The sequence below is a fragment of the Mastigoproctus giganteus genome, chromosome 13, assembly GCF_048544385.1.
Source record: "Mastigoproctus giganteus isolate SK-2022 chromosome 13, ASM4854438v1, whole genome shotgun sequence".
Classification (NCBI taxonomy): Eukaryota; Metazoa; Arthropoda; class Arachnida; order Uropygi; family Thelyphonidae; genus Mastigoproctus; species Mastigoproctus giganteus.
In genome coordinates, this window is record NC_143587.1 from 32,028,144 (window position 1) to 32,052,549 (window position 24,406).

A 24,406-nucleotide genomic window follows, 5' to 3' on the forward strand; every position below is an offset into this window, starting at 1 on the left:
GTTCACCTACAAAAGATCGATTATCTTTAATCAATTTCTAAATGCCTATAAATATTCAACGACGGATTCTGCTTTGGACTCAGAAATACAAATATTAACTAGCAGATTCTTGAACAGGGGTTATCCCATTAACACAATAAATCGAATTAGGGTACAAGCTAAGGATAGGATAAAAAATACTACACCAATCAACAATAGTAATATCAAAAAATACTTTATTTCTGTCCCATATGTTGAACAGTGGCACAAACAACTTAACAGATTCTTTAAAGATACCGAATTTAAAATTATAGCTAGGCCTATACGGAAGTTACACACTATACTGAACAATCGCTCGGTTCTTTCCGCGTTCGCAACACAAATTAATGATCTAGTATACAACATTTCTTGCGGTGATTGCGACTCGTCTTACCAGGGTTCGACGCGGTTTTCTCTTAACATTCGTGTAAATCAACACGAAGCCTCAGTTCGTGCTTCTCGTTCAGCAGCGTCAGAATTAGCCTTTCATGCCATTAACGAAAAACATACTTTTTTATTTAACGAGGCCAAAATACTTAACGTTCAACGTAATTATACGCGACTATTAATTGCAGAAACCGTTGAAATTAAATTACACGAGAATTCTGTTAATGTTCGGCGGCCATATTTGATCTCCGATGCGTGGACCTTTACGCGCATGCGCGAAGACGTATAATCACTATTTAAGTTGCAGGTTTAGCCTGATTCGGTAATTTTCATTCCTGTGATCACGACAGTCGGTCGAAAAGCATTGTCAGCTTCAGGAAGGAAAATCGTTTTGAATATTTTTGTTAGATTCTTTTAATTGCGTTAATTTGAATTTTAATTGTTTTGAATTGATTTTGAATTGTGTTAAATCGATTATTTAATTATTTATATTTTACTTTAATTATTTATATTTTACTTTAATGTACCGGTAAGTTGTCGATTTTTTCGTTTTTTCCGTTTTAATTTCTGGAGGGTATCATACGGAAGTGTTCCACGTACTATATTGAGGTAAACTCCTCTTATTAATTTACTAGTAATTAATCAAAGAACCATTTTTGAGAATTGGCTTCTGGATGTTATGTAACTTTTAATCTGTGAAAGTTTGAAAAAGAAAAAATTCACAGAACAGTAAACAAGTATTGAAACAATATTTGCAGTTCAGAGAACCTCTTTCTCTGTACCTGCCTTCTTTTATTTTTTTTTTCTATGTATTGCATATGAATTTTGATTATTCCGTTTTTTTTTTTTTTTTTTTTTTTTATTTTTCTGTATTTTCTAGGAAAGGAAAGAAATTAGAAAAAAAGAGAGAGAAGAAAGAAAGAAGCAAGAGATGCAGAAAAAACTTGGAAAGACTATAAATGGAGAATGGTATGTAATGAATTAAGACCATCTTTTTGATTTGGTTTTAATTAGAGTAAAGTCAGATATTTCTTTTCTGGAGTCTATTTATAATTGAGAAAAATAATAAATAGCTTTGCAATTGATGGCAATGCATATATTAAGAATCAGAAAAAAATAAGTCTTTTTTTGTTATTGTTATTATTATTTTCACATTAAAATGAATTGCCATTGGCTAATGGATTATTAAATCCAGCCAAGATAATACAGTAACAGTATTTTTTAATATAATTTTGATTGCTAATCAAATAAATTAAAAACCAAAAGCAGATATTGTGAACCACTCATACAGGATAGCATTAAAGGCTGTCATATGAGATTAGCTAAATGTGCACATTCCTATTGGGAGCTTTTGGAACTCTGTAATAGACAACAAATAGATTAGATGCACAGTGTGAAAGATTGCTTTAGCAAATTGTGAAAAAATCTTGGGCAGCTAAATTGAAAATTTCATATTGTTGCCACTTAAATAGATATTTGAGTGGCAACGATATGAATTTTAGTAATTTTTCAGTATGTTTTTGACCTTTGATCTTCAGCATCAGTTGTATTAAAATTGGAGTATAGACAGAAAAATCAGATACCAAGTATGCTCTTATTGTTGGTATACTTAATGCATCTGATGTAAGTGAAATCTGTAGATAAAAAAGACTGCAATTTGCAAAACCACTTGTGTGGTGTTTCATCATGTTGGTTCAGGGGATTTACACAAGCAGGCACTTACATAGCCTACACTTTAATTTTAAAATTTATTTAAAGATATATCTTGGCAGTTTAAAAAAAATGAAAGCAGTTCTGTTCAAAGTTGTGCAGAACCACATCAAATGGTTTGCTAAAGTCCAAGTATATAATATCAAACTGTTTGTTGCATCCAACTTCCACGTGACCACATCATAAAAATATCAAGTTAGTCAAAAAGATTTTCCCATTGCAAATCTATGTTGTGATCCCTTTGGGATATTTTACTTCTCAAGATGATCTTGTAATGTATCTTTTACATTGATTTCATGACCTTCCCAGCTACTGCGGTTAAACTGACTGGTCTATAGTTATTCTTATCCTTAGCCCCTCCCCCACCCTTGTGTACTGGCAAGACATTGGCAGTTCTCCAATCCAGGGAATTATTCCTTAATCTAATAACAACCTCATAATTAACCCTAAAGGTTTGTCACATTCCTTTACAGCCTCTTTCAGTGTGAAAAGAGTATATACCATCTATATCTGGGACTTTATCCTCTTTATTATTTATGATTCTGCCCTTTCCACTGAGCATAGGGCCTATCTAGCTTGCTTTTTCCTCTTTGTATTTACATACAAATAAAATTCCTTGTTACCATTCTTGACTCTTTTGACCAATACTTTTGCATACTCAAACTTTGCCTGTCTAACTCTCTCTGTGGTCTTGTTACAAATCAACTTATATTATTATACAAATCTGGTCTGTCTGACACTTTTTAACTATTCTATGCTGCCTTTCTCTGCACTGTTAAACTTAAATCCTTTTTCATCCTTCTTGACATCCTCCTTTATGTAGTTATTCCTTAACCCTGAGTTAGGCATGCAAAAATTTGAAAAAATAATTCAAAATTATTCATTTTTTGATGCCACCTTTATTTTCAATCTTTTTCTGAACAACTATGAAAAATATATGTTCTCTATTAAAAACATGCATTTAATTAATTTTTGAAATGAAAACTCCCTTTAGACCTGTTGGAGAAAGAATGCAAATTTAAAAACCTCATGCTTCAACAAACACCTGCAACTGGATGCCAGCCTGTCAGTAACAGGGATCCACTATATGAAACATGAAGCATTATGTCAACGATTTGATTCCAGATGATGCATCAATGTCATAAAACCAGAGAACATTAATGCTTGTGGGAAAGTGCACAGCAGTCAAGTGAGCTTGCTATCAATAACTGTACATGACATGCCAATCAATACATGCATATAATTAGGTTTCATTTAATCATGGATTTTTCCTAACCATACAATAATTCACAGACTTTCTTGGAATTTTCAGTGGAGAATTCAAAGAAAACATTTTCAAAAATAGGTATTAGGAGTTTCAATAACCTCAAATAAACCCCATGCATACCTAACTTAGGTTAACAGAATGAATGCACTAGTGACTGATAGTGAATGTCTTGAAAGTACCCTATTGTTCCAATTTTCAAATTTACTCCACGTGTAGACTATTAGTATACTTATTTCTATTGTGCATTTTGTAGCAACACCTCTATTCTCAACTTTAGCTTTATCACTAAGTATTCCACATCACAGATTCTGCTCTCCTGAAACTGTTCTGAATCAGATTACAATCTTACCACATGCGGGCAGCTTTTTATCAGAAGCATAACTCCTTTTCCCCTTCATTCCTCTCTGACCTTTCTATACATATTCCAAGATGAAACTCATTATCCCCTATATCAGTATCTGTACACCTAGCCAGTAGCTCAGATTCATCCATTTTATTAACAACACTCCCAACATTACTATATAATGTAGTTTAAGCTTTGTATTTTCTTGTTATTTCCCTAATACATCCATTATAGTAAAGGCAGAACTAGACAAACATTTGGAGTGAATGGGAAGGGGTTTTTTTTTTTTTTTTTTTTGGCTGATGCTATATAAGCTTGCTTGCTGGCTTGTATCATATGCCTCTACTAATGCTTTATATCCATTATAATTATTAAAGCATGTAGCATCATTGCTACTTGTGTACATTGATTGCTTCTGTCATATCCTTTCATGCACTTAAATGTTAAGTGGCCATCTGTGGTCCTTTGAGACCACAGTATCACCCTTGGACTCTGGTGGCATTTCATGGGATCTCTTGAGAACAGTCCAAGTGTGCGACCTTGAGAATTGATTCCACATTATGCAACATTAATAACATGGTCAAGTGTATACATTTTTAAAAAAATTTTGAGTTTCCCATTTAATGCCTTTCACACATTATATATATATATATATATATATATATATATATAGAGATACGGACCAAACATGGTCCATCTTATTAGATCTTTAAAATTGTCTTGATAATGGGTACCCATGGAATGTCAACAAAAATGCAATATTTAGTGTGTTGGACTTGTCTTTTAGTAGGAAATATGTTTAAATCCTTTGTCTAATTTCTACTTACTACACAAGAAATCAATTGAAATTTACGTAAATAACATGGAGTCAAATGTAAATATTTTAAAATTTTTGAGTATTCGTTCCACATAATGCTTTTCATGTAGATAACGTTTAAAATAACAGTGCATTTATTGAAGCTTGTTATAGCAAAAGTCTTGTGATAAACTGCACTCATTTTTACTTGTTTTTATTTCAATAGGATTAATGTAGATTGTTTTAATATGCTTGTTTCAATGGGATATTCAAAAAAAGAGTCTAAAATTTCCTTGTGCCACTCCAATAACAGTGTTTCTTTGGCAGTTCAGGTAGGTAAAAATTTATTGTTCTGAAATCATGTAACTGTAATTGCAATTACAAACCCAGTTTGTTAAAGTCTTGTGCCTCTTAAAATCTCTGTAAATGAAAATATAAAATAACAGCATCCTAAATTTGTGGAAAAGGAGATCAAGTAGTATTGTCTTATTTTGGCACATAAGATTTGCTCTTTCTCGTTATACAACTGTTCTCTACTATTTTTTCACTAAATTTTCATATATTGAAAATCAACAAAAATTAAGGATTATATGGTAAACAAAAGATTTTAGTACAAATTGACATGTTTAATTAGCCTATATGTGGTATTTGTGATCCACTTGGATTTCAATTTCATTAACAGGTCTGTGATATTTTCTGGTTCACTTTGATTTCTCCAAGTGGATTAGAAATACAACATGCCTGTTATCACAGAATCCAGCATACCACTGGATAAAGTGAAATGACTACTTTGCATATACATTGTAGTATACTAGATGTGTAATCATAGTACTAACTCTTAACATTTATAACATCATCATCATCATCAGCCATTTTCAATCCACTGCAGGATGAAGGCCTCTCCAGCAACTTTCCAGTTCCTTCTGTTTTGACCACTGACCATCCATTTACTACCCACAAACTCATGAATTTCATCTATCCATCTCCACCTTTGTCTTCCAGGTTTTCTTCTAGCTCTTCTTGGGTACCATTCTGTTATTTTCTCATCATCATGTCTTCAAGCTATGTGTCCTGCCCAGGACCATTGTAGTTCTTTAGTTTTGATAAGAATGTACTTTACTTGAGTTTGCTGCCTAATCCATGTGTTTCTCTTCTTATCTAACAGTCTCATTCCCAATATAATTCGTTCCATTCTTCGCTGTGTAGTTCTCAGCTTCTCTTCCATTCTTTTGGTGAGTGCCCAAGTTTCACTTCCATAAGTCATGGTGGGGAGTATACGTTGGTTTATTATTTTACGTTTCAGGCAAACTGCGATATTGCTCTTCAGTATGTGACTATATTTCCTGAATGCTATCCATCCAAAATTTATTCTTCTCTTGACTTCCAGCCATTTATCATTATTACAGCTAATAACTTGTCCCAGATAATTATATGACTCCACCTTTTCAATTACTGCTCCTTCAATCATTATTTTCCTTTCTGTGGCATGCTTGTTCATCATTACTTTTGTTTTAGCCATATTCATCTTTAGTCCAAAATCCTTACTAACTGTGCATAACTGATTAAGATTTTCCTCTAATTCTTTGGGATCGTGGCTTATGACCACAGTGTCATCTGTAAATCGTAAATGGTTTAGATACTCTCCGTTCACATTGACTCCTTTCTGCGACCAGTCTAATCTTCTGAAAGCTTCCTCAAGGGCAGCAGTAAACAGCTTCAGAGATATTGTGTCTCCTTGTCGAACTTCTTTCTCGATTTTAAATTTCCTACTGTCTTTGTCTAGTCTAATAAAGGAGGTAGCATTCTCATATATTGTCTTCAAAATATCGTAATATGTGGGGTATCTATGCCTTGGCTTTCCAGTGCCCGAAACATTGCCTTATGCTATATGGAATCAAATGCCTTTTCATAATCCACAAATGCCAGGCATAATGGTGTTTTATATTCATTTTCTTTCTCCATCACCTTCATATTACGTGAAGGTGATCCATAGTATCCTGTCCTAAAGCCAGCTTGCTCTTTCGGTTGATTCTCATCAAGTATTCTTTCTAATCTGTTAGTATTGACCCTTGTGAACAACTTTTAGATGTGGCATAACAAGCCAATTGGTCTATAATTTCAAATTTCTGATTTATCTCCTTTCTTATGCAGCAAAACTATGATTGCATTATTCCACTACTTAGGCGTCACACTTTTTCTAATGCACTTTGTGAAGAGCCTTGCCAGTTTTTGTGTTATGCCTCCCTCCCAATTTTAACAACTCTACAGTAACTTCATCTTCCCTCGGGGCTTTCTGATTCTTCATTTTCTTCAATGCATGTTCTACCTCATCAGGAAGAATATCGGGTATGTTGTATGTGTTGCTAATTTGCAATCCTTATTCCCCACTGCTGGCATCATTCCCTCGCTCCTTGTATAATTCTCTATAGTAGTCTTCTGCTATTTGAATTATGCCTTCTCTGCTGTTTATAAGTAAACCATCGCTATTCTTCAGTTTCAGTATCATTTGTCTTTCTGTATTACTGCTCATGGCTGCTGATTTAAATCCTTTGTTTTCCCTTAATGCTTGTTCTACTTTTCTTGTGTTAAATCTTCTTATGTCCTCTCTGAGTCTCTTTCTAATGGCTTTTCATAACTCAGCATACTCAATCAATTTTCTCCTTGTCAGTGTTTTTATTGCTCTTCATGTTTCGCCTTCGGTTCATCATAACAAGTGTTTCTTGACTAATTTTTTCTTCTTTAATTTCTTTTTCCCTATAGGTTTCTTGGGCTTTATCACTTTCAGAAAGTTGTAATATTCCTCGTTTTTTCTCCTCTTCTGTTATCTCAAAACCTTTGTATTATTTACTCGAGTCAGTTTTTTCCTTCCTACATCTATATCAAGTGTACATCTTACCATTCTGCAATCACTTCCAACATTTACCTTATTCAGGACAGTAACATCATTCACAATATATCTTCTGTTAGTGAGGATGAAGTCAATTTCATTAGTTGTTAATCCATTTGGACTCTTCCATGTCCACTTTCTGTTCACCCTTTTCTTGAAAAAAGTGTTCATTACTGACAATCCTTGAGATTCTGCAAATTCCACAAGTCTTTCGCCTCTTTCATTTCTTTCACCAATTCCAAAATTTCCTATAGTTCCCCTTTCTGCGCTGTTTTGTTTTTTTTCCAACCTTACCATTGAAGTCCCCCGTAATAATAGTGTAGTGGGTTTTCTGCTCATCTAGAAGACTCTCAATTTCGGTGTACATTTCTTCAACCTCTTCATCATCATGGCTCGATGCTGGTGCATAAATCATTATAACCTTTAGCTTGTACCTCTTAGAAATCTTGAGTATTAGTCTCGACACCCTTGTGATGTACTTTTGAATTCCAAAATGTTGTTTTTTATATCTTTATGGACCAGAAACCCAACTCCACCTTCACTCCTTTCACTGTTTCCATTGGTGTACAGCAATTTCCACTTGATAAACTTATAAGTGATTCATTTCTTCTTCTTCTTCTTCTTCTTCTTGTTGCAGCCAAACCGATGATATTCCAATTCACATTTTCTAATTCCTTTTCCAGCTCTAATAGCCTGTCTTCACCGATGAGTGATCTTATGTTGTAACAGGCCAAGTTCAGTTTCCGTGCATGGCAGCCTGGTCGTACCCAGAGATTCTTAGCACCCTCTGCTTCCACTCTGATCATCTCGCTGCCGTAAGAGGGGGAGTGAAAGCCGCTGGGGACTGAGGGCCATTTGTTTTGTGGTGCTGTCATATGCTGGAGGGTTTGGTCTTTTCCTCTTCACGCTGACCAGGTGTCTTGAAGAGAACCACTACACGTTCGTTGCCACCTAAGTGACGTAACAGGGCTTACCATCGAGAAGGTGCGCATGAGTGGATTTTAGGGAGGCAGGCCAACCGGACTTCTCCCAAATCTTCTGTAATAGAAAGATATTGGATCCATCAGTGTTTTAGACTGAGTGTCTGATAATACACAGGATACCTGTTCCCCTCTAAGGCATAACAGATATCTTCAAATATCTTTGAATACAGTTGAATATTCAAATGCATTTATTACAAAATTAATTATAACAAGGCAGACCAGACCTTCATCCAGGAAAGGCTACACTGATCAAGAGGCTTTATAAAGTAATGCCCAGCAAAAGATGTTGCTAATAATTAAATTGAGCTAAAATTCAAGCATTGTGTGTATAAAGGTATTGTTAATTCTCAATTTTAAATAATTTTGTTTTCTTTTATTAATTAACAATAATTACTTCTATCTTTAATTTGGTAATAAAATATTTTTGAAAATTTTAATCTATTGAGAATGTGTGCTGGTAAATGTTAGGAGTTAGTACTGTAATTATAAGTTTAATTTATTTTTTTTTTATTTTTTATTAATTCATATGCAAGATAGTATTTTAAATCTTACCCTGTGGTACGCTGTAATATGTCAAGTCACATGGGCACGTGTTTTCCTTTTATTAATTACTGATAAATTAAAAATGCCTTTCAGTATATTTTTTAAAATGGTGCATATGGGAGTGTTAAAGAGGTCAGCAGTTCTTGTTTTATTATGAATAGATGGATATACATAAATGATTTGATTTTATTTATCTGCTAAGCTTTCTGTTATTATTCATAATGTAATCAGAATATGATAGGAAATTTTTAATGATTAAAATAGTGTGTGCAGTCAGTAGATTGTATATTAAATTTGGAATGCACTTTTTTGGCAGTTTTGAATGTATGGTGTGCAGTTTGCATTACTGCTGCTGCGACAGCATTATTATAACATACTTAATGCTGCAGGAAAAAATATCATAAAAGCATTTGCAAAATCAGGGGTTTGTATGTGCAGTGTGCCAGTATTGATATTGTGATACCTTGTATTGTTACATTGCACTGCCCCAAATTTGGTGAAGAAGGATGTAGAGCTGCTGGAACGAGTACAGAGAAGGGCAACAAGATTAGTGAATGGAACAAAGGGGTGCTCTTACGAAGAAAGGCTTAAGTTTTGCAAATTACAGTGTCTGGAGACTAGGCACCAGCAAGGTGATCTGATAGAGGTGTATAAAGCCTTGAATGGTTTGAGATGCTCAATGCTGATGGGATTCTTCCTCTAGCTCAGAATAATCACCTGAGAGGGCATAAATTCAAATTGAGGAAAGACAGATGTAGGATAGACGTGCGGAAATTTGCCTTTAGCCAGCGGGTGGTTGGTTGGTTGGTGGAACAGACTTCCATCCCTTGTAGTGGAAGTTGATAGCCTAAATAAGTTTAAGGCTCAGCTGGACAGGTATTTTGAACGAACAGAGGGGTGAAGTGGAAGTGGGTTTTTTTTTTATTTTTTTTTTTTTTTTGGCTGATGCTGCATAAGCTTGCTTTCTTGCATCAAATGCCTCTACTAATGCTAATATCACACATTTCAATCAGATATCCAAAAAAACAAAAGAATGATATGTTTGATTTTCACCAAATTTCGGGTTTAGCTTAGAGAGAATTATTTTTCTGTCCATAAATTGGCAGAAAAAATATTTGCCAAGAAATAGATAAGATACTGTTATTATACTTGTCAAAATGCATTGTTTATGTAATATTGGATAAAAAGTGGATCACTTATAATAAGTTAACAAACACTGCAGCAATAAACTGATGTGAAATTTTGTTTACAGGTTTAAAAATCCCAGGTGGAGACCAATTTGTGTGTGTGTGTGTGTGTGTGTGTGTGTGTGTGTGTGTGTGTGTGTGTGTGTGTGTGTGTGTGTGTGTGTGTGTGTGTAACTCATTAAACAGTTATTCATAAATTTACAATTATAGTTTATCCAGTGTGTCTTCAGAATGCTTTTATGTAGTTTATTGTTATGGATTGCTACTCCACTGAAAATTATACAAGATATTATACAGCAGATATACTTACAATGATTGTGTTTGTATTGCAAAGCATTATTATGGCAATGATCTGTTACATGAAGTGAGTAAAAAGATCTGTCATGCAGCATCTTTTGCCATTAACTTTTTCAACAGTGCTTACATAATTCTGAGTTTTTATGTGTGGGCTCTGAGGAATATGTACTTGGGTATACATTTTGAAGGTTGCTTCAAACAATGTGTCTGTTAATGTACAAATTGTCTTGAAATTTTTCAAGACAATTTGTACAAGACAATTTGTACTAGTATATACTGCCCTCTCTTATGTTTCCAACTAATTGTAGACAGTTTATAATAGATGACAGCATAAAAGTAGTTTTGAAAAATTTTAGCTTTCAATTTCTGTGGAATTCAGATCCAGAATTTGAGAAAAACTGAATTTAGTAATACATAAATAGATATAGAGAATGTTATTGCATAAAAAATTAATGACAGGTTTTATTTACAAATTTTTTAACACCTTTTAAAATTCTGATTTAATTTTTGACAATAAAGTCAAAATGAGAACACATTTTTTACAGCATTTATGTACAAAGTTTTCATTTTCATAAAATTTCAAAATTATACAAAAAAACTACTCCACAGAGTCTGCCACCATCAAAATTTAATGGGGTGCACCTGCCCACCCAATTGAAACAAATTCACTGGTGAAATGGTTAACAATTTCAAATTCCCTTATTTAATCAAGAATATTATAATAGATAATTGAGAGTGATAATTTAAATGTAATTTAGACAAATTAGTATACATTTATTTCACTTTTCCTTATTGTTTCTAATAAAGTGTTGCAGTGAAAGTGAATAGTATCTAATTTTTACTATTTTTGTTCTTAGATGCTTCAAGAACAAAAGGAGTGGCTGTTGAGACAGGCAGAAAATGATTTTGATGATGATGATATACCAGAAGAGGCTGTTGCCAAAGTATGTTTTATATTAGTAATTTTTATACTTTTAGTGATGCATATACATACATACTGAGTCATTATAACTAACACATTGCTTTTTTTTTTTATTACCATATTTGTTCAAATCTAAGCTGACTTTGGCTGCAAAAGACAATTCATCGATTTTTCTTTCTTGACTTATATACTTCTGAATGTTCTCACAAAAAGTTCTATAAAATTAAATAAAAAACAAGGCTTATTTTATTGTTTTGTATACTTTAAAGGTTTCATATAGTAATTTTTAAAAAAAAAATTATTAAAAGTGGTAATTTTTACTCTTTAGATGGTGAGTTTAGGATTCAGTCCTGCAATGGTACGGCGTGCTCTGAAAGCATGTAAAGGCATTATTGAGAAAGCAACAGATCATCTGTTGCTTGAGAGAGGCATTTTTGGAAATAATAATAGTACACCATCTGGTCAAGGTGTGTATTGAAAGTTCATAAGTAAAATATGCATTAATATAATTATGTGGAAGTGATTTTATGTATCATATTATAGCAACTATATAAAATTATAACAATTTATAGTAAATTATTTTTATCTGAAAAAATTTGAAATCTTTGAGAGAATATATGAATATCATGGTATAGCTATTATATACTGAGTGAACATTAGAAACTGCTGCATAGTGTACATCGTATGCAACACTGGATACACGTACTTCAGTAAATAAAAGGAGGTTTGTGAGCTACAAATACTTAAGAAGGGAGTTAAACTGCAGCCTGCAATTGATATTCCCCATCTGCACACACCTCTCTTTATAGAGTTTAATATGTGAAACATTTCATGGTGGTGCAATGATCACTGGCATTGGAAATGGTTATTTCTAAGGTAAAGGGAAACTAATATTAATTAAACAATGCACAGAGTTGTTAATTTTAAACCCAGCTACATCCAAAGTTGTTTTAGAGGAGCAAAAATGGGTCATAAGGTTATCTACTATATCAAACCTTTATTTTTGTCAAACGGATGCCAGTCTTTCCACCACATATTGATTTACTTGCTATCTAACCTCTACATTAAGGATAGTAACTCCTGTCATTTGCCACTAATTTGGAAAGATTTAAATTTGAATATCACTGACAATATGGAGAACCTTTTCAAGTGGAGTGACAGCCAATCTCAGGCAGCAGAGGTGGGTTCCTCGGGATTACCCTTTGGTAAAAAGACAAAATGGTCATGAAGCTACAGGCAAAACTCAGGCAATGATGCCTCATTGCATCAGGTTGCCATGCAAATAATCCAAAATAATTCTACCTAGAGACTTACTATGCTGCACTGGTGTCTTCCTTATCTCTGAAACTTGCATTTGCTTCTAGTGGGTTACCTTGGCTAATGGCAATCAATAAAGTAACTATTCAATAAATTAAAGGATTAGCAAAATATGATGAGTATTTTTAAAATTGCTGACTTACCAGAATGAAGTGTTTTGGAAATGAATCAACTTTTGGTTCAGTATAGTCACCTCTGATGGCCACACACTTAATACAGTGTACTCTCACTTTTTGTAGACCCCTTAAATGGAGCTCACATCTAACCACTCTCCTCAATCACATGAATAACATCATTTTTTTTCCCCAGTATACGAATCAGGTGGCAATCTGAGAGGTCCATGTATGAAGGATGAGGTGGGTGTGGCATTTCATAACCTGAATCATTTATTGTCAACATGATTACTGAAACCTTGGGACTTGAAGTGTTGTAATGTAGGAAGAGGGTTCCTTTGGAGAGTTCCCTACGATCCCCCTAATAATAGAGGGATCAAAGGGTGACACGAGTAATTACAGACCAGTTAGTTTAACTTCTGTTCCGGGTAAAATAATGAAGTCGCTGGTTAAGGATGCATTGCAGGATCATCTAGACAAGACTGCAGCAATAATTCAGACACAGCATGGGTTTGTTAAGGGAAAGTCTTGTCTGACAAATTTGATAGGTTATTATGATGTGGTTACAAAGGAACTGGATGCAAAAAATAATTTTGATATCATATATTTGGATTTCAGGAAAGCTTTTGACACTGTTGCGCATGGAAGACTATTGTACAAATTGGAGTAGAATGGTATTAAGTGCAAGTTGCTACAATGGATAAAAGGATGGTTAAGTGCGAGAAGACAGAGGGTGGTAATCAATGGGTGCTTCTCTTCTTGGACTAATGTTATTAGTGGAGTCCCACAGGGTTCGGTGTTAGGTCCACTGTTGTTTTGTATATTTATCAATGATATTGATGAAGGTATATCAGGCTTAATGTCGAAGTTTTCAGATGATACAAAGGTTGGCAGGGTTGTTAATGACAGTAATGGCAGTGTGCTACTGCAACAGGATCTGGATAATTTGGGCAGATGGGCTAAGAAGTAGCAACTGAAGTTTAACATTGACAAATGCAAAGTACTGCATATGGGTAGAAGTAACCCCAGAGAAACATACCAACTGTGTGGTACTACACTTAAGGTGGTAGAAAATGAAAAAGACCTGGGAGTAATTGTGCAGGCAGATATGAAGTTTTCTGAGCAATGCAGACAGGCTGCCAGGGCAGGTCATGGGGTTTTGTCAATGATATATAGGAATTTTGCTAGCAGGGAAAAGGAGGTGATTATCCCTCTGTATAAGGCAATGGTCAGGCCACGCCTTGAGTACTGCGTACAGGTCTGGAGGCCTCATTTTAGGAAGGATGTAGATTTACTTGAGCGTGTACAGAGAAGGGCAACAAGATTGGTGAGGAGAATGAAGGGATCCTCTTACCAAGAGAGGCTTAAGTTCTGCAAATTGCAGTGGCTGGAGACTAGGCACCTGCGCGGTGATATGATTGAGGTATATAAGGCCTTGAATGGGTTGAGGACGCTGAATTCTGATGGGATCCTTCCACTTGTTCAGATTACGAACCTAAGGAGGCATAAATTCAAATTAAGAAAAGACAGATGTGGAATAGATGTGCGGAAATTTGCCTTTAGCCAGCGGGTGGTTAATTGCAGGAACAAACTTCCATCTGTCATTGTGGAAGTTGATCGGTTGAATAAATTTAAGGAGGAATTGGACAGGCATTTGGAGGGAATGGTGTGATTTTTTTTTTTTTTTTTTGGCTGATGCTGCATAAGCTCATACATTTGCTTTCTTGCATCACATGCCACTACTACTACATATCACTCCTTCGTCATCTCAAAAAACTGATGCCTTGTGGCAAGGAAATCCTTCATAATGTCACTTCATAGACTGTTGTTTGGACTCTAGATCATTATAATGGATCATTTTCATCCATAGTTATCAGTTGACTGACATTTATTTGAATCCTGATCAAATTTTGAAGTTATCTTTGCACATTTGTTATTTTGCCTGCATTCAAATCTTTTGGTACCCATGTTTTTCATGCTCAGTCCTTTGTGATCAATATAATAACCTTGTACACAAAATATACTTAGTTTCAGCTTTTTCTTATGTACTGTAACCAAATCTGATGAATAGTACCAGTGTTTCCTGTGGTTGACATATAAAACACTGGTACTGTTACATAGAAATATAGTTACAGGTCATCTATGAACTGACTCGTAGTGACTCTGTAAGCCCTTCTGAATTCAATAACCCAATTCCTGATGACAGTAAAATGGATAATTACATAAAGTCTCAATCATATCATCATGGATTTGTTTCCAAAAAAAAAAAAAAAAATGAATTACATTACTGCATAGCTCACTTCTTTTGGAAATTATTTGTTTTGGTAGATATGGCTAATATTTGGGTCATGCAAATCTTCTTCTTCTTCCAAGTCACATAGCTCCCTGAGGAGCTCCTGTGGCCTCCAACTGTATTGATCGTGTACTCTACGAGCGGCATTGCAAAGTGTCATGCCCAGCAGTTCATTAATCCTATCTTTCCACCTAGTTGCAGGTCTTCCCCCTGCACCTCTTCCACTCGGTTTTTCCTTCCATTATATTCTTCTACAGAAAGTTTTCCCTTCTTACTATATGGCCAGAAAACTTTTGTTGATGCTATGAAGAATTTTAGGCCTGCCAATTTTATCCAATACCCACTCATTTGTTCTTCAATCCAAGTAGGAAATACACAGTATTCTCCTGTAACACCACATTTCAAATGCCTCAATTTTCTTCCTGTCAACTCTTTTCAGATTCCATCCTTCACATCCATAAGTGGCAACTGGAAAAATTAATGAATCAATGATTCTCAGCTTTGTCTTTAGGAGCAGATCCTGATCTCTCCATAATTTTATCAGATCAGCGACCAACGTTTTAGCAATTGCTTGTCGTCTCTTTACATCATTTGAGCTGTCACTATTTTTATTTATTCTTGACCCTAAGTAATCAAATTCATCAGCTTCTTCGATATCTTGCCCATTAACCTTCACTTTACTGGAATCGAGATTATCACCAATCACCATAATTTTAGTTTTCACATTCAGAAACAATCCTTTTTTCTTACTTGCTTCACATACTGTTCTCAGAGTTTCTTTAAGATGATCCTTAGAATTACAAATTAGCACAGTATCATCTGCATAACAAAGGTTGTTTATCTTCAGTCCTCCAATTTTGATGCCAGTCTCTAAATCTTCCAAAGCTTCACGCATGATATCTTCGGCATAAAGATTAAAAAGGTGAGGTGACAAAATACAGCCCTGCCTGACACTGTTACCTATTGTGAAAAAGTCTGTGTTTCCTATGTTGGTTCTCACAGTTCCTTCCTGTTCCTGGTACAGTAGCTTAATCAGCTGAATTATGTGGATTGGGAAACTCATAATAGTCATCGTTTCTCATGTTGAACACAATCAAATGCTTTTGTATAATCTATAAAACACAAAACGACTGGAACATTGAATTCTCTGCATTTTTCAATGATCAGTCATAGGCTCAAGATTTGATCTCTGGTTCCTCTACCCCTTCTGAAACCTGCTTGCTCTTCTTGAGATTTTGTTCAATATGATTTTAAGAAGAATCTTGCTAGTGTGAGAAATTAGGCTAATAGTCCTGTAATTTGAGCAAATTTTCAGATCTCCTTTTTTTGGTAAGGGGGTGAAAATTGATTTCTTCCAATCTGATGGGCACCGTCCCGTTTCCAAAATTTTTACAATCATTTTATAAAAAAACTCTGCGCCCTTCACACCTGTAGCTTTAATCAATTCTGCAGGGATTTCATCAATTGCAGGTGACTTGCCTCACATTAGTTCTCTGATGGCTTTTTTCGACTTCTTCGTTCAGTGGAACTGGTTCATGATCACTCTCTTGAAAAGGGGGGGGGTGGCAGATTATTTGGCCAGCAGGTGCTTGGAAGAGCTACTCGCAGTATTCTTTCCACCTTCCTTTGTGTTCTCCTCTGTTAAAATTTCCCCTTTGGGGTTCCTGATTACATTAAGTTTTGGTCGGGACTTTTGTCTTACGGACTTAATTACATCATACATCTTTTTAATGTTGTTTCGTTTGTTGTGGTGTTCGATTTCTTTACACTTTCGATTGATATAATCCTGTTTGTCCTGGCTTAAACAGCACTTGATGACTTTGCTTAGTTCCTGATACTCTTCGTTTCCTTGTACACCCTGGGCTTTTGCAGTTCTTATCCATTCAATAAGTTTAAAAGTGGTTTCCGTAATCCAAGGCTTCCTGATCTTTGACCTTTCTCTAATGTGTCTATTTGCTGAATCCTTAATAATGCTTTTTGTATTTTCCCACATTTCCTCAGGCAGCATATCGTCATCTAGTTCTAATAGAGCTTGAAAACAGTTGCCTGTTTCAAGCATATAATTGTTTGGAATATTTTCTACATCGAATCGTCTAGGGAAAACCTTATTCATGATCTTTTTCAGCTTCAGCTTGAGAATGATGTGGAGTAGCTGATGATCACTGCCACAATCTGCTCCAGGAAGTGTTTTTGCTGTGATTACACTGGAACGCCATCTTTGCTGCAAATAATGAAATATAAAATAAGCCTTTGCTAATATCTCTTTTACAATTCAACAAATGTGATCTTAATCTAAGTACGATCTCTCTGAGCTATATAACCAGATTATGAGATGTTTCTGGATCCTATGTGGAATGCTACCATCAGATAAGTTTATTAACAAATTGGGGGAAGGGGGAGAGAAGGCTGCTGCATCTGATGAAAGAAGGAAAATACAATAAAATATAAAGCACCTTTTCAAGTGATGCTGACTTTGCCAATCTCAGGTAGAGATGTAGGATTTCCTCTTATTTTCATCCTATAAACAGACAAAATGGTCATGAATCTAAAAACAACTCAGGCAATGATGCCTGATTTGCCATGCAGCTAATCCAAAGTAATCCTCCTTTTACCCAGACTTGCTTCAGCCCTGTTGGTCTCCTCAAGGAGAAACCCATATGTGACTACTGCATCTAATTGTCTCATCAGATGTACCAGTCCTATTGTTCAGTCCGTAAATAATCGTCCTTTTTGATTGATGATAGGATGGAATTTTGTTCCATAATTTATGATTTATTTGAAGATTACTATATTTAGAATCTCATTTTAGTTTTATTTCATATATAAAGTAGTTGAAATTTGCACCCACTACTAAGTCGGTAAAAGAGGTTTATTTATTTCTGTCTTTGAATTGTATGCATATTCAGATTCATCATCACCATCTTCATCATCGTCATCCTCTGTACTAAACCAGCAAGAACAAGAGGAGGCAATGAATAGAATAGCAGAAGATATCTCAGAGTATGAAGAAGACTATTTAGATCTCACTTTACATGAAGAGGAAGTCTATCTTAATGAATATCTCTCTCTTTTAAATTCTACAAATAACTAGAGGTAGGGATTTTAATTAGCTTGTAAGTAATATTTAATTATTACTGTCAATAGCTATATTGTAAAAATAATCAGTTGTTGAACCTATTACATTAACCACTTAATAGTCAGGGAGTTTTAAGAAAATGTTCCAAATGTGTCACATTTTTAGTTTTCCAAAAATCAGTTGGTTTATAAGATTGACGTGCGTGCATGTGTGTGTGTGTGATCTCACCCTAATAATGCTTCTATTTGTGGTCCAATTGAAATCAAATTTATGACACACATAACCCTATCTCATTGGTATGCTCAAGGTTTGGGGAGGGGGGTTAATTTTATCTACTATTCTGAAACAAGATAGCCACCATTTGATTTTAGTGATACCTGCTTATAACTCATTTGTTTATATTTTGATCCAAATTTACAGTACTTTGCTTTGGGGGTGTGAAGGATGCATCCTGACTGGAGTACTTCTATTATGATCCACCATCTTGAATTAATAGCTGCTGCTGAAAAGCACAGGTTCAATTTTGTTTGAATCTCTCCTGTTTATAGTCTGATTAAAATAATATAGTCTGATTAAAGTAGATTGAAATAAAATCTACAATGCATGCTTTGCAATAAAAAACATAGTTGCATTGCGTAAAATCATCTAATACTATTATCTAATAAATTTGAAATATATGTTCACCTACAACCTTATTCACTAGAGAGATTTCCATTTTTGTTTAGCTGTTATCTCCCGTTTGTGTTACGAAAATTAATGTAATATAAAATTACCTACAACACCTACTCTCAGAAGAAAAGTTAAAACATTATTTTTTTATTACATTTGCCAATAATAAAATCCTAATGCTAGCTAAAGAAATTATCACCTAAGCATTCACATAAAATGTAAAGCACATGTTAATATAATGAGTTGCTGAAGTTAAAGACATCCAGGTGTACAAATCCAATTTATGATTACAGAAAAAAATGGCAGTTTTATGGAACAACTAAAATTAAAATTAACAAAAATAAGACATCAGAACACAGTGCACATACGACATATAAGCAAATCAATTTTCAGTTGGTGTGGCTGCCCATACCACATGGGCAAGTCAGCAAGTGGTTAAATACATATTGTTTTAATCACTGCATATCAAGCAGTAACCCCAGAGTAATGTATTACCTGTGTGGTACTACACTGACAGAGGTAGAGAGTGAAAAGGACCTGGGGTAATTGTGCAGGCAGATATGAAGTTTTCTGAGCAGTGCAGACAGTCTGCAAGAGTAGCTCATGGTGTCTTGTCAATGACATACAGGACTTTTTCTAGCAGGGATAAGGAGGTGATTATCCCCTTGTATAAGGCAAGCAATGGTCAGGCTGCACCTTGAGTACTGTATACAAGTCTGGAGGCCTCATTTTAAGAAGGATGTAGAGCTGTTGGAATGAGTACAGAGAAGGGCAACAAGATTAGTGAATGGAACAAAGGGTTGCTCTTACGAAGAAAGACTTAAGTTTTGCAAATTACAGTGTCTGGAGACTAGGCACCTGCGAGGTGATCTGATTGAGGTGTATAAAGCCTTGAATGGTTTGAGCATGCTCAATGCTGATGGGATTCTTCCTCTTGCTCAGAATAATTGCCTGAGAGGGCATAAATTCAAATTGAGGAAAGAGTTGTAGGATAGATGTGTGGAAGTTTGCCTTTAGCCAGTGGGTGGTTGATTGCTGAAACAAACTTCCATCTGTCATTGTAGAAGTTGATAGCCTTAAACAGATTCAAGGCAGAACTAGACAAACATTTAGAATGGGTGGATGAGTGAAATGAGAAGGGGGAGGGGTGTGTTTTTTTTTGTTTGTTGCTATATAAGCTTGCTTTCTTGCATCATGTGCCCTTGCTAATGCTAATATCAAGTACTGACCAAGTAAGTTTATCTGGAATGTGGTGAGTGACCTAACTAACCTTGTGATAAAATCTTTTCAGTTTCTTGATTTGGGATAATTTCTTTCTTTCTTTTTTTTTTTTTTAAGTTAAATACCTGCACTTAAAGGCAGAGGGAATCTATTTTGTAGAAATGGTATCCATTTGAACAAAGGTGGTGCAATGATTTTTATCAGTAACGTTGTGGATACCTTAAGGGTTTGGGGGACTGCTAGTTGGGGGTGGGGGAGAGAAGGGTAATATAGATCCACATTTATCTGATGATATGGTTCAAAGTAATGCTTGCACTCACCTCAAGAAAGAATTCTTGTTTGTTGCTGCAACAGCCGATGTTGACAAGATGTTCTGAAGGTAGAAGTATTTCAAATGAGTGGGAAGATAAAGCTAGGGAAACAATCTTAAATAACTTCAAGGGGTGTGTCAGGGTAGTAAACAATAGACGAATACTTAGTCTTAACTATGTCTACAGTAATGTCAGAACCGTTTTCATTAAAATGGCTGAATTTGAACTTCTGGTTAGGACAAATAATGCTGACATAATAAAGCTAAGAGAAATGTAGTGCCTCCCAAAAATTGGGGATGACAAGTTGCACTATGGTATTTATAATGTATTTAGAAAAGATAGGGAAGACAGGAGTTGTGGGCCATTCTTTTTTATCAAAAGCAGTCTGAGCACAAAATGAGAGCTTTTACTGACTCTGAAATTATTTCTGCCAGCACAGAATCTGTAGTGTAAGTTAGTTGGAAGCAAAGGTATAATAAGAGTGTGAGTAATTTACAGACCAGAAGATTGTGAAGAGTATGATGAGAAAGACTGTGTAGGTGGAATGGACAAGAAAGCAGGAATGTCTTAATTATGGGAATCCCACTTATTGCCATTCAGTTAGAGGCAGTCTGCCTCTAGTTGATTGGCATAATTGGGAGAGAAACTCAATATGGGGAACAAAATTTTAAAATAAAGTAGATTATTATTTGTTCCAGCATGTTAGAGAAATTACTAGGTGGAATGTTAGAGAAATTACTAGGTAGAAATATTCTTTACGTCATCATTACTCACGAATCAGATATCACAGTGCTTAAAGTACAGGAACATTGGCAGGTAGTGACCATGCAGCTGTTAATTGGAAGGTGAAGAAAAATGTTGCAGTAGTTAAGGGAAAAGACAAATTTTAATTTCAGAAGAAGGGACTATGGCAGTTTAAGGTGCTACATGGCACCTATTAATTGGACAGATTGTAGAGGGAGGGCAAATACATTTGAATTATGGAATACATTTCTAGCAAAAATCAGAAGCCGTGAATGCGTATATTCCATTAAGAAAATATTCCACAAGAAGGATGCAAAAATGGATGAATATGGATCTGGCCAGTCTAATAGAGCAGAAAAAGCATGGGAAACTCACAGAGCAATGAAACGTACTGAAGCTTATAACAGCTACAAGTTGATCAGTAATGGTACCACAGATAAGGTTAGGGAGGCCAAGGCTGCATATTAGAAAGCACTAGCTAAGAGAGCAAAGAATGGGGACAAGGAAGTGTTCATGAATGTGAATACAACAAAGAAGAAAAGAAATCAGATTGAATCCTTGTATACTGGGTGTGGGAAAGTTAGACAACCCAGCTGATATTTCTGATGAATTTAATAGGAATTTTGCTTCTGTCTTTACTGACAAAAGGCCCTTTATGGTGTGGTGAAGCTGAGCCATATGAAATTAGTGATTTAAAAATTATAGCTGACTGTTTAATAGAAAATCTTTTGAGCCAAAAGGCAAGGTAAAGCTCCTGGTATATACCCAATAATTATGAGGGCATCTTGGACTTCGGAGAAATTCCTGGCAATTGGAGAAGTGCCAGCATATTACCAATACACAGTCAGTTCTAAAAGTGAAGTCTGTAACTACAGACTGGTTAGTCTGATTTCAGTGGTAAGGAAGATCTTGAAAGCAATGATTAAAAGGGCAATCCAGAGACATATAGAAAAAAATGGCCTTTTGAAGGACACAACATGGTTTTGTTAAGGGGGAAATCATGTTTAGCTAATCTAGTAAGCTATTTTGATAATCGTGAACTGTATGTAGGGAACAATTTTGACATGGTTTATTTGGTCCCTCGTGAAAGCTTGCTGTATAAGCTGAAACATGTTGGAATTACTGGAAATATTGTAAGATGGATTGCAGGGGAAAGGGGGATGATCAACAGATATTCTTCAGATTGGTGTATCATCAAAAGTGGAGTTCTCCAAGGATTGGTTCTTGGGCCACTGATGTTTCTGATTTTCATAAATAACACTGACAAAGGATTAAAGGGTGTAATGTCAAAATTTGCAATGTAAAAATTGGGAGAGTAGTTAATAAGTGTCAAGTGGCACTCCTTCAGGATGACTTGAACAGTTTTGAAGAATGGTCAGAAAAGTGGCAACTGTTTAATGCAGCAAAACGCGATGTCTTACACTTGGTGGGATTGAATTAAAAACTGTAGAGGAAGAATCTGGGAGTTACGATTTGGGCAGATATGAAGTTTTCTGAGCAATATAAAATAATAGCAGTTGGCCAGGAAAGCCTTTGGTATCCTCGATTGTTTATTGAACATTATCCTGTAGAGACAGGGAGGTTATAATCCCACTGTATAAGGCAATTGGAATACTGTGTCCAAGTAAGGAGATATCATCTGAAAAAAGACATTGAGCTGCTTAAAAGGGTCTAGTCCAAAGAGTGACAACTTGCATGGTGAGATTGTACAAGGAAAAACTCAGATTATGTGGGCTACATAGCACATAACCGGTCACCCTTTGAAGTGACCTGATTGAGATTTATATTTCTCTGAGGGGTTTTAGTAAAATGAATGAAGGCAGAATTTTCACTGTTATGAAGAATTCCAGAACTAGGGGCTGTAAATTCTAAATTCAAATCACAGGGGAAGAGGTTTAGACTACATTGTAGGAAGTTTTATTTTAGCCAGAGGTTGTTGATTGCTGGAACATTTTGCCTCTGCAGCTAGTTAAGGCCAACAGTTTGAAGAAATTCAAGGATCAACTGGATGAGGAGGGAAGTGTATAATTTGTATTTTATCTACCCCCCCCCCCCTTTTTTTTTTTTTTTGCCCTGTGGCTTTCTTGCACTATATGGCTAATACTAAATAGTACTGTTTGTTTGGCTACAGCCGCAAGTTTAAGTATAGAAATTGCCATTTTTGAAATAATTACAAATACCACTCAAAATTGTTCTCTAGTGATTGATATGTATCTTGAAAAAAGGTTGATGCTGCTGAAATTTTAATGAATATGTTTTTCTTTTAATTGCAATCTGATAAGTTAACTGTAACCGTCACTATTTATTTCTTTGTTTCGTTTTTTAGATAACATGAACTGTATGAAGAATCTGCAGTATTTAAGGATACATGTCATCACATGTGCCTTCTGTTATTCATGTAGATAATGTCTTTTTAAAGTTGAAATAAATGTTTCTTTTTGACAGTTGTGTTGTTGATATACATTTCTTTTAAAACAGGTACAATTATTCTTACACTATGCATCAAAATTGATAAAGTTTTGTGTAAACATTGGCATAAGTGTGTCACATAATGCCACACAGCTGCTGTTTACTTGACAAACATTTCTCAAAGGCAACACTTGTTAATATGAATGAATAAACGAATAGAGTTTTCTGAAAGAACACTGGTTATCTTAGGTAGAATTTGGGGGAAATTAAAACAGTAAAAGCCAATTTCGAAATTAGGCTTGGTAACATTTTCACACCTAGTCCAGTGTTTTGTTTGTAGTGTTAATACTTTTTAAATAGACCTTGTATCATGGTCCATTTCCATTAATTGCAGTAGTTATTGAAAAATTTTGTCTTGTCTTTTCATTGATTTTTGAGGACAACAGGATTTAAACTGCATGGATAATACAATGATCTTAATTCCCACAGCAGAACAAACTTGCCTTTGTAATGAGTTGCTGTGGTATTGCACTACTTTCTACAGACAACTTTGGCTATAATATTCAACTTTTAAAACTTATTTCATATACATGTGAAACATGGAACAATTAGGAAAACTTATTCATAATGGAATTTTGATAATATGCAAAGAAGTTCTGTGTCATGAATTTTTTATCCTCCCATAAATGTTTAAAGGCTCTTAAAAAACATTCTGGAACCCGTTGTGAAAGTAGTATTTAACTTTGGGTCATTAGGGCAGTAGCTGTTAACTAGCACAACTCTCTTATCATATACAGGGTGATTCACTACCAGTGCAACAAACTTGCAGGAGGTGTAGGGGGCACAAAGACAAATCGGAATCACATAGCATTGCAGGGTCCGAAATGCCTTCATCATGCGGTAGAGGACGTTG

At 35.1% G+C, this 24,406-nt stretch overlaps 1 protein-coding gene across 1 annotated transcript in view; it reads left to right on the top strand.

Moving 5' to 3' along the window:
• The window catches only part of LOC150075924 (NEDD8 ultimate buster 1-like), a 106,839-nt gene extending 83,389 nt beyond the window's left edge, over window positions 1-23,450 (top strand). Inside the window, exons 13-18 of the mRNA XM_090387201.1 lie at window positions 1,286-1,374; window positions 4,748-4,853; window positions 11,276-11,362; window positions 11,669-11,807; window positions 17,970-18,156; window positions 23,411-23,450. Of these exons, the coding sequence (XP_090243327.1) occupies window positions 1,286-1,374; window positions 4,748-4,853; window positions 11,276-11,362; window positions 11,669-11,807; window positions 17,970-18,154 (606 nt within the window). The 3' untranslated portion in view covers window positions 18,155-18,156; window positions 23,411-23,450. The remainder of the gene's footprint in view (window positions 1-1,285; window positions 1,375-4,747; window positions 4,854-11,275; window positions 11,363-11,668; window positions 11,808-17,969; window positions 18,157-23,410) is intronic.
• Window positions 23,451-24,406: the final 956 nt, after the last annotated feature.